This window comes from Quercus robur, chromosome 9 (genome assembly GCF_932294415.1).
Source record: "Quercus robur chromosome 9, dhQueRobu3.1, whole genome shotgun sequence".
NCBI lineage: Eukaryota > Viridiplantae > Streptophyta > Magnoliopsida > Fagales > Fagaceae > Quercus > Quercus robur.
This window is the reverse complement of record NC_065542.1, coordinates 31868766-31893488: the sequence shown is the minus strand read 5'-3', so window position 1 is coordinate 31893488 and position 24723 is coordinate 31868766. Positions and strand designations below refer to the sequence as shown.

Genomic DNA, 24723 nt, shown 5'->3' with positions numbered 1-24723 from the left:
TTACTCTAAAATAAAATAATAAAATATTAGAGTAGGACCCACGATAGCTAAAAATAAAGGTATTGTAAAAATATCGTGACTTGTTGTTATGTTTCTAGACTTCTTTTTTTGGTTTATTCAATTTGTTGAACTAAAATTCATTGTTTAATGCATAATTTTTTTATGTTTATTTTTTTTTTACACATTGTTTCAAGTTTTTTTTTTTAAATAAAAATAAAAACACACACACACACACATATTGTTTTACACACACACAAATTGATGAAGTAACACTTTCCTTCTTTATGTTTGGGGTAGTTGCATTCCCCCCTAAGGTAAAGTTGAATAATTTCATCATTTATATTTTGTAAATGAGCATATACCCCTATTATTTCTCTCTTAGTTAAACACTAACAAAATCTTATAATTCCTAAAATATTCCATTGTGTAATGTCTAATATACTCCTACTAAATTTTAATGTCCCAAAAAATTTCTTTGTGTATTTTGAATTTTATGTAGTAGACTGGTAGTCATGCTTGGAAAGTTAGAATGATGATATATGGTGTTCTATTTATTACCTAAAGAACACTAATTTATTAGGTTTAAATCTTCTACACTTATAATTTTATCTAATAAAAACTTTGATGACATATGTCTTTTGTTATTTTATTCTTATTTTAATTTCTTTTTCTACTTAAAAGGGTATTCATTAAAAAAAAGTAAGCTAAACACCGTAGTTAGACTCATAAAATAAGATAATAAAGAATGAAATATGAATAACAAAATCTTCATTGTAGATGATTGCAAATATTTAATTTAATGAAGATCTTCAAAAAAATTGTAGCATATATTATCATTCATTGCGAAAATTTAAATATTGTAGAAAGATGATGACATTCATTATCATTCTTTGTAGCATTTTTTGGTGAGTATATATTACATTTAGTAAAAAGTTCTAAGAAATTGTCATAGTACATAGATATTCAAATAGCTATTTTAAATTTAAGTATATGACTTCATACTTCTTTAACAAAAAAAATCTATATTAATTCTCTCACTAAAGGGCCAACACGTGCCTTGCACGTGCAACCCACACTAGTTAATTTGATAATTGTGTTGTTAACTGTCAAACGCTTGAAACATTAAAAAAAAATTCAGTTAAAAATCTATGTCGCAAAAACTATTCTACTTAATACTCTACAATTCAAGATCTAGACTTTTTACAACAACAGCAAATGGGTTGTGTGGGGGGTAAAATCTGTCAGCTAATGCTGGGCCGTAGTTCATGTACCAAGCCCAGCCACGATAAGAAGAAAAAGAATGGGCGTAGGATATCCCATCCCAACCATGATGGGCCGGGCCTGCTTAGGGGCGTCCGAGGAGGAGTACCTCCTCGGACTCGCCAAGTAAGTGTCCAATTCGCACTCCATACCTGGCGAAAAGTCACCCAATACGAAGGAATAGTGCGTGACGTTCAGGAAGGGGGGCAACCACAACTGCCGTATTAAATGCCAAGGAACTACTTTTCCAGCCGCATTAATGTGGAAGGGACAGGAACGCAGAATCATCTTGGCCAGTGCAACTCACAGAAAAGAGGAAGGATGACCTATGGGACAGGCACTCAAGTGGAGGGTCAGATGGTTGACAAGTGTAGGATCATGATCTTAGGAAGGATGCTATATAAGAGAAGGAGATCCCCATGGAAAGGGGATCGCAAGCAGGAAGAAGAAAAGGATAGAAAAGAGAAAGGAGATAGAAGTAGAAGAAACAGCCTCAGGGGCCGTTACTCTAAAGGTTTAAAGGAATATCCATACGTCCAACTGGCTGCATGGCTTGGTCATAATTACGTTTCCTCGTTCCAAGACCTAGTTCTGTTACCTACTCTCTACAAATTCATTGTTGAGGGACTTTTGGGCCAGAATCACCCGCCTGTTGGGCCTGAGCCCCAAAACCGCCCCCCTACAATTGGCGCCGTCTGTGGGAAGAACTCGTGTCTCGACAAGTGAAACAGTAAGGGATGGAAGGATCAGGTCTGCGCCAAACTGGACGTGCAGAATCTCAACGACAGGACAACTTTGTAAACCTTGAACGGGCAAAGGACCAAGATAATCAACGAGAGGGCAGTGTGAATACCTCTCACACGAGTAGAAGTCGCTCGAAAGGGAAAGATCACGCGTCCCACCAGCACAACGAGCGGAGGGCTCTACAGCAAGAGATTAAGGATTTAAAAAAGAGGCTGCGTCAAGCCCAGCAAAAACATCCTTCGCCCATTTCAGATACTAGCAGCGGTGAGGATGATGAATACCGACGTAGGACAAGAACCCCTCCGAGCGAGACGTTCTCCTATGAGGAAGAGCGGCCTCACAAACGCGGTCGAAAAAGCCCACCTTACCAAGGCTTGGTCAATGACGCCATGAGCAAGGCCCTAGATCGAATCTCCCAGTCGCTATTTACCTGAAGGATAGAGCGGGCGGTGCTCCCTCAGCGGTTTAATTAGCCAACGTTTACCCTGTACAATGGACGAACTGACCCAGTGGAGCACGTGAGCCAGTTCAACCAAAGGATGGCCGTCCACTCCAAGGACGAGGCGTTAATGTGTAAGGTGTTTCCATCCAGCCTGGGGCCCCTGGCCATGAGATGGTTTGATGCCCTCCCACCAAACTCCATAGACTCCTTTAAACAGTGGACGCAAGCTTTTGGCTCCCGCTTCATCACCAGCACTAGAGCCCCTCGGCCCCTTGATTCCCTTTTATCCCTGTCCATGCGAGAAGGAGAAACGCTGAAGGCCTACTCGGACAGATATTGGGAGATGCACAACGAGGTAGAAGGAAATCACGATGACGTCGCCATCAGTGCCTTTAAAAGGGGCTTGCCGACAGAGCATGGCTTAAGAAAGTCTCTTACTGGGAAACCAGCCACCAGCGTGCGGCAACTTATGGACAGGATAGACAAGTATAAGAGGGTCGAAGAGGACCAGCAAACCGGGAAGGGAAAGGCGAAGTTTGTCCCTCAAGAGAGAAGGGACTTCAGGTTGGACCGCTTCGGTAGCAATAATAAGCCGAGAAGAGATTATACGGAACAATCGGGATCTACAGGGGCTCAGGTAGTCCACGCTGTATTTCGAGAGCCATTACACGAGATCATGGAGAAAATAAAACACGAACCCTTTTTTCAATGGCCGAATAGGATGGCAGGCGACCCCTCAAAACGCAATCAGAATCTATATTGTGCATATCACTAAGAGCCTGGTCACGTCACTGACGAGTGCAGGAACCTGAAAAACTATTTGGATCGACTTGTCCGAGAAGGAAAGTTAAGGCATCTGTTGCAACGACCTGAGCAATCAAATGTCGATACCAGGTAAAGCGCCTTGAGGCCACCAATAGGCACGATAAATGTCATTCTTGCCGCACCTGGGAGAACCGGTTCCGGCCCGTTCAGAGTGATGTCAGTGGGTAAGTCCCTGACAGAGCCAGGTGAAAGGGAATCCAGGAGTGCTAGAGGGAGGGCCCTGCCGTTAATTGGGTTCACGGAGGAGGACAAGGAGGGAACTATTCAACCCCACGAGGATGCCCTAGTCATGACGCTCAGAATAGGAGGTTATGACGTGAAGAGGGTGTTAGTTGATCAGGGTAGCGCCGTGGAGGTGATGTACCCGGACTTGTATAAGGGGCTGAATTTGAAGCAGGAGGACCTGTCGCCATACGATTCCCCCCTGCTTAGCTTTGAGGGAAAAATCGTTATCCCGAAAGGCATGATTAGGCTGCCAGTGCAAACAGACATAGAAGTAGTGGAAGTGGACTTCTTCGTGGTGGACGCATACTCACCCTACACAGCTATTGTGGCACGGCCGTGGCTTCATACACTGGGGGTTGTGTCGTCTACCCTGTACCAGAAAGTGAAATATCCGTCAGAGGGCCGAATCAAAGAGATACCGGGGGATCAAGGAATGGCCAGGCAATGCATGGTATCGGCAATTGCTCGACAATTAAGCAACGGGCCCTCCACTTCAGCCGGGAATACCTTATAGCAATCAAGGACCCCGGTCCTAGCTACGGGTAATGAAGGATCGGCCATGGAGGTGAGCTGTGAAGAGCTGGAGAAAGTGCTCGTCGGCTCAGACCCCGAGAGATTTTTCCAGATTGGCTCAGAGCTACCAGCACAGGAGAAGTCGGCGTTAATTAATTTTCTGCGCCGAAATGAGGACGTATTCGCTTGGGATCCTTATGAAGCCCCTGGGATTGACTCAGACCTAATACGCCATCACCTTAACGTTAATCCGGCTGTTACCCCAAAGAAGCAGCCTCTTCGGCGCCCGTCAAGGGAGCATGCAGACGCTGTGAGGGAAGAAGTGGCAAAATTGAAAAGAGCTGGGGCTATCAAGGAAGTGTTCTACCCCGAATGGTTGGCGAACACAGTTGTGGTGAAGAAGAAGAGTGGGAAATGGCGAGTCTGTGTGGACTTCACGGACTTAAACAAGGCCTGCCCGAAGGATCATTTCCCAATGCCGCGGATAGACCGACTGGTCGACGCAACTGTCGGGCATCCCCGAATGAGTTTCTTGGACGCTTTCCAGGGCTACCATCAGATATCCTTGGCTACGGAAGACCAGGAAAAAACTGCCTTTGTCACCCCAATTGGCAACTATCATTATAAGGTGATGCCTTTTGGCCTGAAGAATGCCAGGTCGACCTATCAAAGGATGATGACTAGGATGTTTGAGCAACAGATGGGAAAAACTGTCGAGGTGTATATAGACGATATGGTAGTAAAGAGTAAGTTGGTGACTGACCACATCAGGGACCTTGACGAGGTGTTTCACATTCTGAGAAGGTACAAGCTGCGACTGAATGCATCCAAGTGCTCATTTGGAGTGGGATCGGGGAAATTCCTTGGCTACATGGTAACTCACCGGGGGATCGAGGTTAACCCTGACCAAATAAGGGCCATTCATAGTATGCAACCTCCTCGGAATCTCAAAGATGTCCAGAAGCTTACCGGCATGGTAGCAGCCTTAAACCGTTTCATCTCCCGCTCAGCGGACAGATGCAGACCCTTTTTCCTCCTATTACACAAGTGGAAGGGTTTCGAGTGGACTGAAGAGTGTGATTTAGCATTCCAACAGCTCAAGGAATACCTCGCCCGACCTCCGATCATGTCCAGTCCTGAGGCCGATGAGCTGCTATATGCGTACATCGCAGTCGCCGATCATGCGGTGAGCCTAGTACTAATCCGAGAGGACAACGGCACGCAGCGGCCCGTGTATTACGTAAGCAAGTCGCTACAGGAGGCAGAAACCAGGTACCTCCCCCTCGAACAGGCAATATTGGCTGTCGTGCAAGCTACAAAGAAGTTTCCCCACTATTTTCAGGCACATACAGTGGTTGTACTGACCCAACTTCCATTGAAATCGGTCCTCCGTAGCGCCGACTACAACGGGGAGAATAGCCAAATGGGGAACCATCTTGAGCGCCTTCGACATTAGATACATGCCACGCACCGCCATAAAAGGTCAAGTCCTCGCCGATCTGGTAGCTGAATTTGCGAAGCCTACCTTGGAAGGGGTGGAAATGTCGGGATCACCGAGTGACGATAGGAGATTGGTCAGCACGATTTCTCTACAAGAACACGATAAGTGGAGAGCATACATCGATGGTGCAGCAAACCAAAAGGGCTCCGGAATGGGGCTCGTTCTAATCTCTCCCGAAGGTATAATCTTGGAAAAGTCGTTGAGACTGGGATTCACAGCAACGAATAACAAAGCCGAGTACGAGGCACTGCTGGAGGGGATGTCCATGATCCGGAGGTTGGGTGGGAAATGCGCGAGCATATTCTCGGATTCGAGACTCGTAGTGGGGCAAGTAAGCGGGGAGTTGGAGGCGAAAGATGAAAGAATGCAGCGGTACCTTGCCCAAGCTAAACGCCTACAAGCGCACTTCGACAATTTCCATTTAACACATATACCCAGAAGCGGGAATACCCACGCCGATTCTCTGGCAACACTGGCCACATCCTCGGCTCAACCCCTTCCACGGGTTATTTTGGTCGAGGACCTCTGCCGCCCCACGGAAGAGGACGCTAACGGTATTCGGATACATAGCGTCGTTGAGGGACCAAGCTGGATGGACCCTCTTGTCCGATTCTTGAAGTATGATTCCTTACCGGACGACAAAGTCGAGGCCGACAAAATCAGGAGGAGGGCTCCTCTATTCTGGTTGTCTGAGGACTCCAAGCTTTACAGACGTTCGTTCGCAGGGTCATACTTGCTGTGTGTGCACCCAGGGGCTACTGAACTCATTCTGGAGGAGTTGCACGAGGGGATTTGCGGAAGCCATACGGGGGGCCGGTCCCTCTCCCACAGGGCTATGACGCTGGGTTACTGGTGGCCGAGCATGCATAAGGAGGCTCTGGAATATGTGAAGAAGTGTGACCAATGCCAGAGGTTCGCTCCGAATATACATCAGCCGGGTGGGGTACTTAACCCACTGTCCAGCCCTTGGCCATTCGCACAATGGGGCCTAGACATATTAGGTCCGTTCCCTAAAGCTGCCGGGAACAAGAAGTTTCTTCTCGTCGGCACCGATTACTTCACGAAATGGGTCGAGGCTGAAGCGCTGGCAAACATTAGGGATGTTGATGTCAAGAAGTTTGTCTGGAAAAACATCGTCACCCGGTTCGGTACCCCACACACCCTAATCTTGGACAATGGCCTGCAATTTGATAGCAAGGCCTTTAGGAGATATTGCAGTGAACTGGGGATTGTCAACAGGTACTCTACCCCAGCCTATCCGCAGAGTAATGGGCAAGCAGAGGCAATCAACAAGACCATAGTGAATGGGCTGAAGAGGAGGTTGGACGACGCGAAAGGGAAGTGGGTTGAAGAGCTCGCCCATGTCTTGTGGACATATCGCACCACGCCCCGCCGATCCACGGGAGAAACCCCCTTTTCGTTGACCTACGGGGCCGAGGCCGTCATCCCATTAGAGATAAACTTTCCCTCCCAGAGGACTGCTACATTCGACCCCATTGTTAACAACGGGCTTTTAGAAAAAAGCCTGGACCTCCTTGAAGAGAGAAGGGATTGCGCGATGGTGCATCTAGCTCAGTATCAACAAAAGCTCAAGCAGGGCTATGACGCCAAGGTAAAGTCGAGACCCTTGACGCCTGGGGACCTGGTGCTGAGGAAAGTCCTGGGCAACGCGAGGAATCCTGCATGGGGAAAGCTCGGACCAAATTGGGAGGGTCCATACCGTATCACCTCTGTGGCTGGCATTGGAGCGTACTATTTGGAAGACTTGGACGAACGTGTAGTGCCACGTCCATGGAATGTAAATAACCTGAAAAGGTACTTTTATTAATGAAAAATACTTTACTTGACGTCGTTTCACGCTACAATTCTCAGTAAGTGTTAAACAGAACCCAAGTCCTGCATGGCTCCTCGGACCACAGACTTGGGGGAAATTAACCACGCAACAATTCTCAGTAAGTGTTAAACAGAACCCAAGTCCTGCATAGCTCCACGGACCACAGACTTGGGGGAAATTAACCACGCAATAATTCTCAGTAAGTGTTAAACAGAATCCAAATCCTGCATGGCTCCTCGGACCACAGACTTGGGGGAAATTAACCACGCAACAATTCTCAGTAAGTGTTAAACAGAACCCAAGTCCTGCATGGCTCCTCAGACCACAGACTTGGGGGAAATTAACCACGCAACAATTCTCAGTAAGTGTTAAACAGAACCCAAGTCCTGCATGGCTCCTCGGACCACAGACTTGGGGGAAATTAACCACGCAACAATTCTCAGTAAGTGTTAAACAGAACCCAAGTCCTGCATGGCTCCTCGGACCACAGACTTGGGGGAAATTAACCACGCAACAATTCTCAGTAAGTGTTAAACAGAACCCAAGTCCTGCATGGCTCCTCGGACCACAGACTTGGGGGAAATTAACCACGCAACAATTCTCAGTAAGTGTTAAACAGAACCCAAATCCTGCATGGCTCCTCGGACCACAAACTTGGGGGAAATTAACCACGCAACAATTCTCAGTAAGTGTTAAACAGAACCCAAGTCCTGCATGGCTTCTCGGACCACAGACTTGGGGGAAATTAACCACGCAACAATTCTTAGTAAGCGTTAAACAGAACCCAAGTCCTGCATGGCTCCTCGGACCACAGACTTGGGGGAAATTAACCACGCAACAATTCTCAGTAGGTGTTAAACAGAACCCAAGTCCTGCATGGCTCCTCGGACCACAGACTTGGGGGAAATTAACCACGCAACAATTCTCAGTAAGTGTTAAACAGAACCCAAGTCCTGCATGGCTCCTCGGACCACAGACTTGGGGGAAATTAACCACGCAATAATCTCAAAAGTGTTAAACAGAACCCAAGTCCTGCATGGCTCCTCGGACCACAGACTTGGGGGAAATTAACCGCGCATTAATTCTCAGTAAGCGTTAACCGTTTATGATTCTCAAAGGCGTTAAAGGGAGCCCAAGTCCTGCGCGGATTCTTAGCCACGGACTTGGGAGAAGTCAGCATTGTAATCGTTTTTGCCCAATTACAAAGCGTCACCATTCTAACGTATTCATTCATTATTGCTTGACTTTCAGTAGTAAAAAGGCAAAACCAATATCCATTCATGATGAAAACAAAATAGAATAAAGCAGCGATATGTGTAATGAAAGAACTGTTGTCATATAATGTTCAAAGTAACTCAGTTCAGAAATATTAGCAAGGATCAAACAAAACGAAGTACAAAAGCGGAACAGACGAATTCCTATTCTACGTCCCTAAGGGCCCTAAGTTGGGGCAGGCTGATCATCCGCTGCTGGGTTCTCCGGGGCGATCTCCTGGACCTGGGCAAGGATCTCGCTGATGCGAAGACTGTCCTCGGGTGACTGACCCTGCGTAGCTTGCTCCATGCCCCCAGTCTCGGGAATGGAGGAATCTGCTGGAAGAGGCTCAGTGGAGGCGACCTCACCAGGAATCTCACGTATCTCCGCAGGGAAAAAGATGTTCTCAGCTTTCCTGAGATCAGAATCTGCGGGGACGGCTGCCCGATCCATGGCCAATCCCCAGGTCGAGGTGACGTATTCCCTGCAGACGGTGGCAACTTCCTCGGCCAGTCTCTCCTCAGTATCGTGAACCCCACGTTCATACGAAGCCGCCACAGCCTTCTCGGCAACCTCCCTGGACAAGCGAGCTTCCTCCTTGGTCCTTGCAAGCTCAGCCTTAAGCTCCGAAACCGCCTGTTGCTCCGCTGACAGTCTTTCCTCAGAGTGTCGGAGCTGCTTGCGCAGCTCTTCGGTTTGCTTTTCAGCATTCTTCAGGCCAGCCTCTGCACTCGCATTGGCCTTCTTCACCTCTTTTAGCTCATAATCCTGACGATCAAGATCTTGTTTGAGATCGCCAGCGGCCCTCTCAGCAGCAGCACGGGACTGAGCCTCCCTATGCGCATCCTCACGAGCTTTCTTAGCCCACTACTCAGCAACATAAATTTGTTGGGTGACCTGCACTCAGACAGAAATGAAGACGATACCAAGGTAAGACAATAAGAAGGTTCTTAACACAAAGACAAGATAGAAGATCCCACTTACCACAGCCATGTCTCTCTTCAGTGACATGAAAAGCTCTGGCTGACGAATCTTCCTGAGGCCTTCCATATCACGGGGCAAGAGAAGAGGCTGTTGCAACGCCTCAGCCATGAACGAAGCCTGCTCACGCTGGGACTCCCATAGGGTCGCATCCCAGAGGATTGGAGCGCCATCTAGCTCGATCCGAGGAGACCATGTTCGTGGTCCCCTCAGAGTGGCCGCCTCATCTCGGCTCTCAGTGGACCTGGTTCTTTTTTCTCGGGGCTCTTTCGTTTCCTTGCCCTTCTTTTTAGACCCGGCTTTCTCACGGGCAACCTCTCCCTCCTCCGCCTCTTCTACAGGCCTTTTTCGCCTTAGGTTAGGCATAGGCTTCAGTGCCGCACCCGACGAGGGAGGGGGAGGAGGAGCAGGGGCTTTGGAGACGATCTGTCCTTTCGAGATTTCCTTGGAGGTCTGCCCTTTGGACCTGTTGGATAGAAGACCCCTAAGGCCAGTCCTCGGCTGGAGGTCCATTCCTTCTTCTTCTTCTGTGTCCTCGCTGATATCAGGTTGTGCGATGACCAAACCAGTACCAGGAGCCGCTGAGGCACGGTCTAAATCAGCGTCAGAGTCGGAGATCTCTACTACTCTAACCGAAGCCTCCCCTTCCTCAGTAAATTGGAACTGGTCTATCTGATCCTCTAAGGATGAATGTGAAAAGCCGGCCTCCTCCTCTGGGATAACTACTGGGGGAAAGACACGTTGGGGAGGTAACTGAATAGGAGGCAAGTCTGTATCAGCGAGGAACCCTGGTATGGACACGTCAATCCGTGCTAATCTTGGACTACCAGCCCTTATAGCTTGTCCGGCTTCTACCTGGGCTCGAGTGAGCGGAGTGTAATCCAAAATCAAAGGAGTCGACCGTAGTTGTCCGTCCTCGCTAACAAAAATCTCGGACCTCAGGAGGTAATTTAGGGCCGGGATATTGACTAGGCTCAGCCGAGGAGTTGTTCGTCCCTTGTCTGCAAAGGCCGTTAAAAGATTTATGTTAGTCCGAGGAGACATGCAACCAAACCAACAAGTTTAAAAGAAAAAAAAAAGGGAAAAAGAAAAAGAGGGGGAGGAGCTTGAAACCAAAGTCCTCCCACGGCATCTAGTTCTACGACACCCCACCTGGCTTTCCCGCCCTAGTCGGACAGTGAGGGCCGTCATACCATGGCCTGGAGACGATCAAATGGTCGTCCTTCAAGCCTTTGCTGGACTTCGGAAGGCAGGATATCAACCTCACTTCGTCAGTCCTAGACTTTAGATAGTATGTGTCGCCGAGCTTATGGCATTCATAAAGATGAACCACGTCGTGCCATGAGAGGCCGAGGTTCATCTGATCGTTCAGGGTTTCGACACACCCCAGGATCCAGAACAGATTAGCGGTGCATTGATGGGGGGCCAACCTATGACCACGTAGGTAATCCCTAGTTATTCTCCCCATTGGAATAGTCATTCCTCCTTCCACGAAGGCTATCATTGGAATTGCGACTTCTCCTGTTCTCCGTTTGAGCAAAATGTCCTCTAGATGACAGTACTCTAAACCTACCTCCGGTGGGATACGATACTTCGCCCTGAAGCCCGCCATACCGGCCGGAGAATCTACCATTTTCTCAAGCCTACCCATCCCCTCTAATCCTAAGAACAACTTGAAGGCAGTATGATTAATGAAGAATAATGGAGAAGAAGCGCGCACTTACGGGTAAGAGGCTCGAAGGAGTCTTCAAGAGAATGGCAGCGGAAGTAAGAACAGACTGAAGGAATAAGCTCTGAGAAGTTCTGAATATTGGAAGGCTCGTCAAAAGTGAGGGACGAACGCCCTCAAAGCCTGTTATACTCGGTAGAAGTTGAACAGACGCACTCGCGTCTAAGGCACGTGAAGCGCTGTCCACCGTAGATCCTGCCTCCAACCGTTGGATTGGGCGAGTGTAAAACCTCGAAAGCTGCGGTTACTTTCCCCTGAGTCATTAACTGCCCACAGCATTAATGAGGCACGTAAAGGCGTGCCTTCACCCCCTACACGTGTGAAGCATTGGTTCACCACGAGCCGTCTAGTGAGCATCAAAATCCCGCCTTTTCTCCTCGGACCCAGAAAAAGGCCGGCATTTTGAGGGGCTATTGTGGGGGGTAAAATCTGTCAGCTGATGCTGAGCCGTAGTTCATGTACCAAGCCTAGCCACGATAAGAAGAAAAGGAATGGGCGTAGGATATCCCATCCCAACCATGATGGGTCGGGCCTGCTTAGGGGCGTCCGAGGAGGAGTACCTCCTCGGACTCGCCAAGTAAGTGTCCAATTCGCACTCTATACCTGGCGAAAAGTCACCCAATACGAAGGAATAGTGCGTGACGTTCAGGAAGGGGGGCAACCACAACTGCCGCATTAAATGCCAAGGAACTACTTTTCCAACCGCATTAATGTGGAAGGGACAGGAACGCAGAATCATCTTGGCCAGTGCAACTCACAGAAAAGAGGAAGGATGACCTATGGGACAGGCACTCAAGTGGAGGGTCAGATGGTTGACAAGTGTAGGATCATGATCTTAGGAAGGATGCTATATAAGAGAAGGAGATCCCCATGGAAAGGGGATCGCAAGCAGGAAGAAGAAAAGGATAGAAAAGAGAAAGGAGATAGAAGTAGAAGAAACAGCCTCAGGGGCCGTTACTCTAAAGGTTTGAAGGAATATCCATACGTCCAACTGGCTGCATGGCTTGGTCATAATTACGTTTCCTCTGTCCAAGACCTAGTTCTGTTACCTACTCTCTACAAATTCATTGTTGAGGGACTTTTGGGCCAGAATCACCCGCCTGTTGGGCCTGAGCCCCAAAACCGCCCCCCTACAGGTTGAATTTGAAACTACCACCAGCTTACAAGTTACACAAAAACTATAGCTCTTCTCATAACATAAGTTGAAGGATAATATCAAATCATATACCTACCACCACAACTTTCCAATAAAAATTTCCCCTCTAACAAATCTTGACGGACCCATGATTTGGAACCAGTCTGATACGCAAACTCTCTGTTTAATGTTTATACTTGCCAATAGAAATCTATATTGCCCAATTGAATCCTTTTAAGATAGACAAAAGAGAAAATTCGTGGAAAATTTATTAGAACACCCGTGTACATGTTCAAAACCTTATCTATAATATTCTCCACAAACTCTAAATTTACCATCCTATAAAAAGTAGAATATTTTAGATAAAAACTCGTAGGCATATACTTTTCTAGAACCTAAAAAGGGAATAAATCAACAAATATCTGATCAAAAGTCTATTTTAGCAAACTCCCACTAAGTTTCTTGCTAGCTTCCTTGAGAGTCCGTACCATTTCGTACGAAATAGTACAATAAAAAAAGGACTAGCTAGTCTTTAGAAATTGGCCTATATATACCCCATTAACCTTAGCACCATTTGCAACTATAACAATTAAACACCATATTCTCTCATTCGTATATATCCTATATGGCGACTTAGCCAGCATGTCTCTCATCAAAACCAACGATTTGCAAAGGATATTTGAGAAGCTTGATAAGAATGGAGATGGCCTAGTGAGTCTCGAGGAGCTAAATTGGCTTCTTGAAAAAATAGGAGTCCAAATAAGCCTAGACGAGCTCGAATCACTACTGGGAAAATCAAGCCTCGACTTGAATGAGTTCTTCTCATTTTATGGTTCCATATCATCAAAGCAAAACAATACTAGTAGAAGCACTAGCAACGAAGTTGTGGTAGTAGAAGAAGAAGAGGAAGAGAACGAAGAGAGCGACCTTGTTAAGGCATTTGAAGTGTTTGATTTGAATGGTGATGGGTTCATTTCTTGTGATGAGCTTCAAAAGGTGTTGTCAAGGCTTGGGCTTTGGGATGAGAATAGTGGCAAGGATTGTAGAGTTATGATTCACGTTTATGACACCAACTTGGATGGGCAGCTTGATTTTGAGGAATTCAAGAACATGATGTTTCTTACTATTTCTTGATTCACATTCATTTTTGTGGAATTTTTCTACCATGGCTATAGCCATTTCCGCGTAAAGAAAAAGGCGAATTTGATTGTGATGTTCAACTTAGAAATATTATTGGTCCAATTTGCTATTTTCATCTTTACTTAATACTTTATTAATTATCATATTATTTTTTATGGGTTAGCGTGATCATTATTGTTTTTTTTTTTTTTTTTTTTATACAGATCATTATTGTTACTACATGAATCTTGATTTGTACCATTTCAATTATACAGATACCACCTGTCTAAGTCTAAATGAAAAGTGCATTATTGTTAATAATCATGATTTAGAGCTTCCCTTGATGGACAATTGTAAACCAATTAATTAAACCTAATGAAAAGTCAAGTCAATGCTGCAAAGAACCAAGGAATGTTCTAGCATTCTCTATTTTGTCAATTTGCTACTAATATATTACCCCATCCATACGCTACTTTTCACATCTTCTTCATGTGCCAAGTCCATAATCAAAGTCTTATACGAGTCTTTTGGCCCCGGTCAGAAACTATGAAATAATGAAACTCCATTTGGTCTTCTTTTTTATTTTTTGAGAGAGAGAGAGAAAATAGGTAGAGCCCATAGTTGATTCTTTTTAATTTGCAACCTGCATGAGATCATGGAAAGAACTAAGAAGTTTTGCGCATGACATGAGTAAGCATTAGCATCGACATGCAATGCAATTTCTACTCACAAACAAGATTATTTAGCTGCTTCATATATATTCTAGTACCTATCTCTTTTCACATCCATTTTTCATGTGCTACCCAATATCATTGAGTAAATGCTTGGCAACAAACTTACAATTCGTCTATTAGTATATGCTATATAGTAATAGTATATACCTTCTTTTTTCTTTTTTTTCATTCATCAAAAAGTATATATGTATATTCCCAAATAAGTAATGATAAGCATTGTGCACCCAAAAAAAAAAAAAAGAAATTGTAGAACTCAGTAAGTGTACGTACTAGAACTAGAAGGGTCTCAACTTTGCTATGTGACAATATAGCCAGATGAAATAACAACCACAAAATTCGCACCAGATTTCTTGTCCAAAATCCACATATCTGAGAGCAACTTTGATTCCGTCTTTTTTTTTTTCTTCTTTTTTTGGAAGAATGAAATAGATAATTAGAAGAAACAAATTTTAAGTCTTTGGCCAACATAAAAAAAGAGAGGAATAATGAATACTCCAATTACAGTAGATGACCCTATTAACTAACAAATTCTTAACTTTGTTAATTCCATTCCACCCTAGTTTTTGGGAAATATTTTATACCTTTCGTAATTAACAATCTTGTTCTTATATAAAATAAAATAAAAAGGACAATCTTGTTGGTGGTCTTCCAAACTACTTCCATTTCTTTTTTCTTTTTCTTTTTTAGGTTTTATTTAATTAGAGAAGTTATTGACATGAAAATTTTTATGAGGGTGAATTTTGAAAAGATTGCAAATTTAATTTAGTCAAAAACAATAAATACAATAATTAAGAAGACATACGCTTCCAGGAAAACTCAAAAGAGTTTCACCTATTCCCTATGACTTTGGTACAGTCTTTCACAGGATCAGCTCGCCCTGCAACAATATTTTTCAGCCCATTGCTTTGAATTCTATGGGACAGATTTTTCTTTTTTATTTTCTTGTAATTCTAATATATTTTTCTGAGCCACTTCCACTTCCACTTCCACTAGTTTTAATGTTCAAACAGTGTTTTTAATTATAGCACAAGAAAAAGTCAGCTACAGGGGAAACTATATGTAAAAACTGTAAAAGTAGTTACAGATGTTGGTAGAAATGGATGGTTTGGAAATTTTTCTTTTTTCTTTCATTTATAATAGATACATAGAATTTAAATATTACTTTCACGATAATTACTCTTTTCATAAATTAAGGTATCATTGAATTACTTTCTAGTGTAGGTAGTTTCAAACTCATTGATTTGAAGTTATAACACCTCCATTTCAAGATGATTTTATCATCTGACTGTATAAGTTTGTTTTTAGTATTAGAGGGGTACAAATACAATTTCCTTATTCGATAACATTTGAAAATTCTTTTTGCATATAAAGTATCTTCAACTCTGCATTTCATAGTGGACCATTTGATTTGATAGTAAAATTATGTAAGACTTGTACGCCAATGCCAATAGACTATAGTGTGTTGCTGCGAAATTCCCATTGATTAATCCAAGGTGCGAAATCGTGTTTTGGTTTAAGTCTTTGTCATTTTTGATGTATAAAGTCAATTTGTTGATTTACTTGATGAAAAAATTAAAAGGGGATAAGTACATATAATTTAATTATGTTTTAATACCTACCGAATTGGTTGCAACATTTCAACCAGGCATTATTCAAATCATGTGTCTTGAATAATATGTATGAAGATTTGGTTTTTTTTTTTTTTTTTTTTTTTTTTTTTTTTTTTTTTTTATGGAATAATTTGTATAAAGATAATTACATATAATTTTGACATTTATATTAATTCAAAATTGTGCAATGGTGTGATAGACATCATTTCTCATTGTTGAATATCATACAAATATATATATATATATATATATATATAAAAGATGGGCAATATAAAAATTCTTGTCTCTAGAGAGGCTACTTGCATCCCAACTCATCATTGGCAATGTGTGACTTAACCAAGATTTGGTTCTCCCTTACCTCAGCTCACGCCACTCAACTTAAGAGTTCTTTTAGCCTTTTGAGTCCCCACACATATGACTATAATAATAATTGTTTGTGTTAGGAAAATCGTTTGTTTTACACATGTATGTAATAACGGATATAAGATATTGGAGGAAACTAAACAGATTGTCCCAAATGATGCCAATCTATTTAGTTTCCTTCAATCCTCATATACGACCTTAACATTATCAATTTGCTTATTCACTCATTCAATGAGGCTTGGAAAGTTGATACATACGAATGTAATATTGTATATGAGTTATTGGAGGAAACTAAACAAATTGTCCCAAATGATGCCAATCTATTTAGTTTCCTTCAATCCTCATATACGACCTTAACATTATCAATTTGCTTATTCACTCATTCAATGAGGCTTGGAAAGTTGATACATACAAATGTAATGTTGGACATGAGATATTGGAGAAAACTAAATGGAATGCAGTGAACAATGCTAATCCATTCAGTTGCCTCCAATTCTCCCATACAACATTGACACTTAAAAATTCTTTACTCACTCTCTAAGAGACCAAGGTAAAACTAGTAGAGCAAATGTTTGCTTTATTGATGGTACAAGCTGGTGCTCAAGCTGCTATTTATAGACCATCCAACACGCAATTCACAAGAGTAAAGGAGAGTTCATGCAGTCTACATGAACTGCATGACTTTCATGTTAAGTGTTAACAAACAATTATAAGTCTCTCTATACAATTTAAAGACAGGAAGTTCAAATCTTCATAAATAGCATGACCTACAATCGTACAAGCAGTTAGGCTCTCTCTCTCAATTAGGAAACATCAAAACAAAAACTATTAGATAAAAAAATAAAAAAATAAATAGAAGTCATAAATTAACAACGCCATGTATTCATTCAGTTGTGGAGGAAATTTTATGCATAAAAAATATTATTTTCACATACAAAGAAGAATGATAAAAATATAATTCAGTTCTAGCTTTCCTTCATCCTTTTAGGCCACATGATTATAATAAAGCAGACAAATTTAAACACAATAATAATAATAATAATATATAATGATATTGTTTTTATTGTCCTTTCAATTTGAATAAGAGAACAAATAACAAAACACTTAAAAATAAATGTTAAATAACACATAAATTTTTTTAAGTTTAAAAAATCCAAAAATTACAAATTTTATCATCACTACAAAACAACAACAACAAAAAAATACTGGATACAGTCTCTATGCTGCTACATAAAAATTAAGGAAGGATGAGCCTGGTTGTGGGTTAATTCGACTTGGCCCAGCTTTTTAAAGAATCGGGTACGAGTTGACCCATTTTGAATTGACTGGAGCATACTAAGCCTTTTTTTGTTTTAAAATTTGGTGGGCCAATATTGGGCTAACAAGTTTAGGCCCAAAATATTTTGGGTTAAATTAGGGCTCGCCATGTTCGGGTCATTCCAGCTCAAATTGGTTCTTATTAAACTAAAACCCTATTGGAAAACTATAAACCCTAAACACTCGCAGAACACAAAGAACCAAATACCACTAACGGTAATTTTCCTCTTATTTGATCATTTTTGCTTTTGCTTTTTTTGTTTTCTCTAATTCTCTTGCTTCTGTTACATAGCTCTTAAAATTCTAAATTAAATTTCTAAACTTTATTTAATTTTGATTTTAATTCTGGAATTAGCTGTGGCTGGGTCTTCAAAAAACCCTAGCCTTTTGCTTTTGTAATTGTTCTTGATTATGCTAAATGTTTTATTTTATTTTTTGAAAATTCAACCAGGAAGATCTGAAGCTTGGGCTGAATTTGTGAAATTCAAGGTTTGTGGAAGCCATGGCTCGTGTCCGAAATGTAAGTGAAAGTATTGCTATGTTTGGTTTTTGATTTTTACTATACCCTGTTTGGTTGCTGAGAAAATGAAAGAAAGGAAAAGAAATGAATTGTGAGTTTTATTTGTTTTTCATTGGGAGGTGGGAAAATTTTGTAGTGTGAGAAGCTAAGTCAAATCCAATGGGCTGTAGCTCAATTGTCACCTCCTCCGTTTGTTCTAGGAGTTTTGTTTACTTGATTTTTTTCTGTTTCTGATGTGTTTCTCTTGTTTTATTTTCTGAGGAACCAAATGGGGTTCTAGTTATTGAGCAAAAAAAGAAGAGTTTGCATGATTTTGTTTTGTTTGATTTAAACAGAAGAAGAAGAAGGTGTTTATGAAGCCAGTTGTGAAGAAGAATCAACCTAGTGTGGATCATATCACAGGCAATAAGATTCCTAAGAGCTTTGTGTTTTCGAGAGGGAAGTTGCCTGGTCCTCTTAGGCAACTTCAAATGGACTTGAGAAAGTTGATGCTTCCCCATACTGCTCTCAATCTTAAGGTTAAAATTATTGATTATCTGCTTTTCCTCCCTCTGTGTGTTTGTCTCCTAAAGTGCCTTTTTGTTGTAACATGAGATTGATGGAAATACACATAATGTGTTGGTGGGTTTGTGTGTCCTTGTCTCCTAAAATATTTTTTTGTGGTAATATGGGATTGAAGGAAGTATGCATAATGTGAGGACAATTTTTTAAGGGTGTAAAATAATTATACTACACAAAAGGGGTAGAAACATTTTTGCCACCACTGCACACCCTTAATGCAATGGTCACTCCACAAGTATAAGTTTATACTTGTGGGGTGCGGGGGATAAGGGCTGGAGTTCAAGTCTCCAGAAGAGAACTTCACATACATATACACTTAATTAGGCTAGAGTAAATTTCTATCTTGTAAAAAAAAAAAAAAAAAAAAAAATTGCCACAATCTTAGAATTCTTGTTTAGAGAGGATTTCTTCACTTCTTTTTAAGACTTGTGTATTAGGAATTGGAAAGAAGTGGTTTGTAGCATACGAATGGCGTTTTCATCATAATATGTATTGAGGAGTTTAGAAAGGAATTTAATTCTGCCAGGTAGATCATGTATTTAATTGGGTATTTCTTAATTCTTGCAAACTGTGATTTCCCCTGTATTTATTTTTGATAAATGCGATTCCCACTGTGATGTGTTCAGTTACAGCAATAGGCTAACTTTAGATTGGAAGTGAATTCTCCGCTGCCTATGTGCTGCATTCATCTATATCAGTCCTAATGTTTTGCTATAATTTTTTTTTTGGTAATCCTAATTTATTATGCCAAAACTTTTGAATTAATTGTTTATTTATTTAATATTGCAGGAGAAGAAACGGAATAATCTCAAAGACTTCTTGAATGTTGCTGGGCCTATGGGTGTAACACATTTCCTCATATTGTCAAAAACTGCAACTGCACCCTTCCTGAGGGTTGGAAGGACTCCACAAGGCCCAACTCTTACATTTAAAATAAATGAATACTCATTGGCAGTTGATATTGCACAATCTCAATTGCGTCCTAGATGTCCTCAAGATCTTTTCAAAAATCCTCCTCTGGTAATTTTATATTCTCCACTTATACGCAAAAAGAAAAATCACTCAAATTCACAAACAGACAAAAATTCATGACTATTTGGTTTCTAAAATGTTAGAGAAAGGAAAGAAAATGCTAAAACAAGTCTCTTTCTATGCAATTTTCGTCTCTCTTTTTTCTCCAATGACCAGTAGTCTTGTGCATCATTACTAGCCTTTAGTATGTTACATAACAAGTTAATCATAATATCTCAGTGCAGGAGAACTGATTGTAACTCCTTGAATGGTTGGCACCTGCATCTCCATATGTCTTTACGCCCTTATCTTTTATAAGCTAATGTTAGTTAATTAATGCTTATCTCAAAAGTGGAAAGTGCTGCAGCTATACAGTTGCATAATTTCCCCTTGACTTAAACATATGGTGAAATTTTTACTCCTGTTTGTTTAACTTCTGCCCATGTTAATCTCTGATTATATCTTCGGCAGATTGTTCTTTCCGGTTTTGGTACTGGTGATCAACATCTAAAGCTCACAACCATAATGTTTCAGAACATCTTTCCTGCTATTGATATAAACACTGTGAGTTTTCAAACAAATTTCAGGTTGGTGCCAGTGACAGCAATACTTATGATCTTATATCCCCCTCTTAATGTTCTTTTAATGTGTGTTTTCAGGTCAAACTTTCTTCTTGCCAGAGAATTGTATTGCTTAATTACAACAAAGATACAAAGCTTATTGATTTTCGGCATTATTCCATAAGGTTACAGCCTGTGGGCGTCTCCCGTAGAATCAGAAAAATTGTGCAGAACCATCAAGTTCCTGATTTGAGGAATCTTCAAGACGTGAGCGACTTTGTCACAAAGTAAGGATTCTTTCTTATTAATTTTGTATTTTTTGAAGTCAAGGAAAATTATGTTAGCATGTAGAATTGGAATGAGAATTTAAAGTAGAATTTGTTGTGTTTGTGTTTCCTGAGGTCTGCAGGTTGTTCATTAAGAAAGTGTAAAAGTATAGCCTTACCTTGAAAAAGTAAGGCTTTAAAAATTTGTACATAAGTTGGCAGTGAAAATAAGAAACTCATAACCAACAACCAACTATATCAATAAGCTCTTGCTCAAATGATACTCCCTCCTCCCACAAGAGTGTGCTCATAACCAAGTACAAATTGAGAAGGAAAAAGTACACATCCTTGTAATACCACGTGTATTTGGATTGATTAATCTTGGTCATTTGTTCTGGTTTTATATTTATTTTCCCTGTGACTTTTGAAGGGCTGGGTATGGATCAGAAAGTGAAGCAGATGATGAAGCGGCGACTGTGACTTTGGCTAATGATCTTGGTAGAATTAACAAGGCTTCGACAAAAAGTGCTGTCAAGCTTCAAGAGATTGGACCCAGAATGACTCTTCAACTCATCAAGATTGAGGAAGGATTATGTTCTGGTGGAGTCATCTTCAGCGAATATGGTATATATCTCGCATATGACATGTTACTTTTTCCTCTGGCAATGAGATTATATTTGGCTGTAATAAACCTGATAACATATTGGTAATGCAACATCTCTTAACTTTGAAGTAATCAACTAAGGATACCATGGATGATTGACTACAAGGATGCCATAAGACGTCCCTATGCAGATCTACCATGACCTACTTTGTCCATTCCAAAAAATTTCTACACAGCTTGATTTCTTCTCATTCTTTATGCACACAAAACCCGCTTTCCTTGAGACCTTCATAAACAATTTAATACATTCTCTAAACAGAAGTTCCTGCTTCCAAGCCCTACATCCTTCTTATACATACATATATATATATATATATATAGGGTTTAGGGTTTTACTAATGTGTGCCCTTAGGACATACATTAGTAAACCATTTCAGGAAACCTTTTATGGAAAAATGAAAAAGTTATCAACTTTTTTAACAGCTTTTTCAATTCTCCATAAAATGTTTCCAAAAATGGATGACTAATGTGTGACCGGACCCATATATATATTATATATATATCAATGGATGCTCTGCATGCTACCATTAGAAATTTGCATATTACAGTTACCTAGCTCTGAGCCATGTTTAAATGAGATAAATCACAATTTTGCTCAGGTTTTATACTGATGATTCCGGTTAATCTTCTTTAATTTGGTTGTAACCTGCCTTCAATGGACCTTTTGACATTCTGTGATTTGTCCTGCCTTCTATATTATATTACCAATCTTTCATTACATACTTTTGAATCATGGTCTAGGCTTCCCAGATTTAATTTTCCCTTAAGTGCATTTCTTACTTTCCAGTTATGGAGTCCCGTCTCTTCTCCAATTCACATATGTTCTTCCCTTTTAAACTTTGTCTTCCTATACAATCAGCAGGTCTTGTGATAATCCGCACCTTATGATTCTTATTGGATACTTGGTTCTTCATTTTATTCTGTTTCCTTTAATTATTTTTTGTACATCTCTTTTACTAAATATCATCCCTTTCTTGTTTCACCTTCAATATCATTCATTTAGTACTTTATATTATAAATCACTCTTCCTTTATTTGTTATTCACGATCCTTGCTCTTCGCAGGAATTGACAGATCACTATTAAACTTTTTTGCACAAACTTATTTATTCTCCCCCTGTTATTTTCAGGAAATGGTGATGGCAAGAAGAAGCAGGACAAGGAAGACACAGATGAAAATGAGGAAGACATGGATGAAGATCAAGAAGATATTGAAGAAGATCCGGAAGGTGAAGCAGAAGACTAGCTACTGGCCAAGTTGGGAACTGAAGTGGATAGCAGTCTTTTTGATATTCGATACCTAACTTGCTCATCCATCAAGAGAAATTATAAGGTGCCGATAATCACCAACCCTGCTGATCTCTCTCTCTGCTCAGTAGAGAGAGAGGGAGAGATTTCCTTATTAAGGATTTGGGTGTCTCTGTTGCCCAGTCTTAAATATTATGTTCTTGTATTGTTGTAAATGAAAAAAAAAAAAAAAACCATTAATTGAGTTCAAGAAAAGAATCTTTGGGTCTGAATAGGCTTGGGTGTATTCTATGTCTATTTAGAATATATTGGGAACAGTATGCTGAAGGCATGGGCATTGCCATGCATAGTCAATGACTTCTACTTTTATTATTTGATAAGTGCATAATCAAGGACTTCGTGAAAACATTCAAAAACCTTTTTTTGATAAGGGCTCCATTAGTCTTCTGCTGCCAATTTTCTAGCTATGAATGAATATTTAAGAAAATGTTGGCATGTCCTAAAAAAAAAATGTTGGCATTCTTAATAAGTTAATTGTATACCTAATTTTTGCGCCAAGCAATAAGGTTTGACTTGTAAATAATTAATAATAACACTAATGCACTAGATCTCATTTAAACTCAGCAGTTAAAAATGTTTTAGCGAAAGTAGTATTAGGATGGGTGACCTTTTGGGAAGTTCTTGTGATGTACCTTTTTCTTTTCGGTGGGTTTCAGATTTCTAGTTAGCTCAATTGGTAAAATCTCTTATGGTTGAATAAGAGATTTGGGATTCAATGCCCGCCTATACCAAAAACCAATTGATGTTTTGGTCTGAAGATAAAGAGCTATCATCAGAAACGAACGTCATAAGTTGAAATTTTCTGACTTGTAAACAACAATAATAATAATAATAAGGTGAAAATACTATTTTGGTCCTTACATTTTGGGGTCATAATCAATTTGGTCCTTACATTTTGAATCTTTGATAGCAGTCAATTTGATCCCTATTATTTTCAGGTTGCAATCATTTTGGTCCCTACCATTAAGTCACTAATGGAAAATGCTTACATGACAAACAGTTTATATTGTTGGCATGCTTAATATTAAAAAAATTATATAAGATGCTAACTTGTTTAAATTTCATAGCCATATCAACACTGAGATAGTAAAAAAGCCACATCATCTTTTAAAAATAATTTTCTCTTATTTACCAATTTTTTCTTTTAGCTTTCTGACAATTTCTTTAAAATTTCATTTTATTTTCTAACATTCTTCACTATTCTTCTCCAAACCCAGATAAGGCCTCCGTCTCTCTCAATCTCCTCCTCCTCACCTAACCATCGGTTAATAGCATTAATATAGTTTACATCATTCCTCACCACCATCGCAACTTCTCACAGATCAACCGGAAATTGTGACCCTCTGTGGGTGGCGACTAGAATATGAGCTGAGCACGAAAGTTGCATAGATCGCGCAATGGCGTTAGTGATGATAGGATTCACAGGGTGGACTTATTAGATCAGCATAAAATTGTGACCCACTTAGGTTTTGTGCTTTGAGAGGAGTGGGATGGGATCTACTATGCACTAGGGTATTAGAACCCAGATCTGTAAATTTTTTGGGCAAGTGGGGGATGTGACAATGGCAGGAACAGAGTAACCAACAAAAGAGTGAAGTACCGGTTGAGCAATTTATGGTAATGGGGTTGGCCTTGTTGGCAAAGGAGCTACAAAGCTTGGACTCCATGAAAGATAGCTTCTTGTGCTCATGGGTTTTTTCTCTTTTGGACTATTGGCTAAAGCATTGAAATTTTTTAGCTCAAAAAGTCCAAGCTTTCTCATGGACTCTAAAGCGTAAGGCACCAAACTCACATTTTTATAAGATAAAGAAGAGAAATTTGGGTTTTCTCTCTTTTGGACTATTGGCTAAAGCATTGAAATTTTTTAGCTCAAAAAGTCCAAGCTTTCTCATGGACTCTAAAGCGATAAGGCACCAAACTCACATTTTTATAAGATAAAGAAGAGAAATTTGGAGTTGGGTTCACTGAGTAATTTGACTTGGTACGCTAGAGAAACTTTTGTAGAGGTTTGATTGCTTTCTCAACCAAATCATCTTTGTACGAAGAAGAGTATGAGTGCAAGCAATTAATGAGAGAGACGATAGCCTTATTTGGGTTTGGAGAACAACAATGAAGAATGTGAGAAAATAAAATAAAATTTTAAAGAAATTATGAGAAAACTAAAAGAAAAAATAAAGAAAAGAAAAGAAAAAATGGTAAAAAAAATTATTTTTAAAAGATGATGCGGCTTTTTTTGCCATCTCAGTGCT

At 40.8% G+C, this 24723-nt stretch overlaps 2 protein-coding genes across 3 annotated transcripts; both read left to right on the top strand.

The window, feature by feature from the left end:
- The first annotated feature begins 12995 nt into the window (after nucleotides 1–12995).
- On the top strand, nucleotides 12996–13738 carry LOC126700597 (probable calcium-binding protein CML44). Its single transcript, XM_050398810.1, has one exon. It carries the CDS (start codon nucleotides 13086–13088, stop codon nucleotides 13575–13577), a length of 492 nt encoding a protein of 163 aa, XP_050254767.1. The 5' UTR covers nucleotides 12996–13085; the 3' UTR covers nucleotides 13578–13738.
- A 3933-nt stretch (nucleotides 13739–17671) lies between these two features.
- On the top strand, nucleotides 17672–22830 carry LOC126700596 (peter Pan-like protein). Of its 2 annotated transcripts, none has more exons than XM_050398808.1 (8): nucleotides 17672–17802; nucleotides 18038–18106; nucleotides 18442–18624; nucleotides 19457–19687; nucleotides 20150–20242; nucleotides 20338–20525; nucleotides 20935–21128; nucleotides 22297–22830. In XM_050398808.1, the coding sequence occupies exons 2-8, from the start codon at nucleotides 18089–18091 to the stop codon at nucleotides 22410–22412; spliced, it is 1023 nt and encodes a 340-aa protein (XP_050254765.1). In that variant the 5' UTR covers nucleotides 17672–17802; nucleotides 18038–18088; the 3' UTR covers nucleotides 22413–22830. The 2 variants fall into 2 exon arrangements, with proteins under 2 accessions (XP_050254765.1, XP_050254766.1); XM_050398809.1 differs by having other exon boundaries at nucleotides 17732–17802; nucleotides 18042–18106.
- Nucleotides 22831–24723: the final 1893 nt, after the last annotated feature.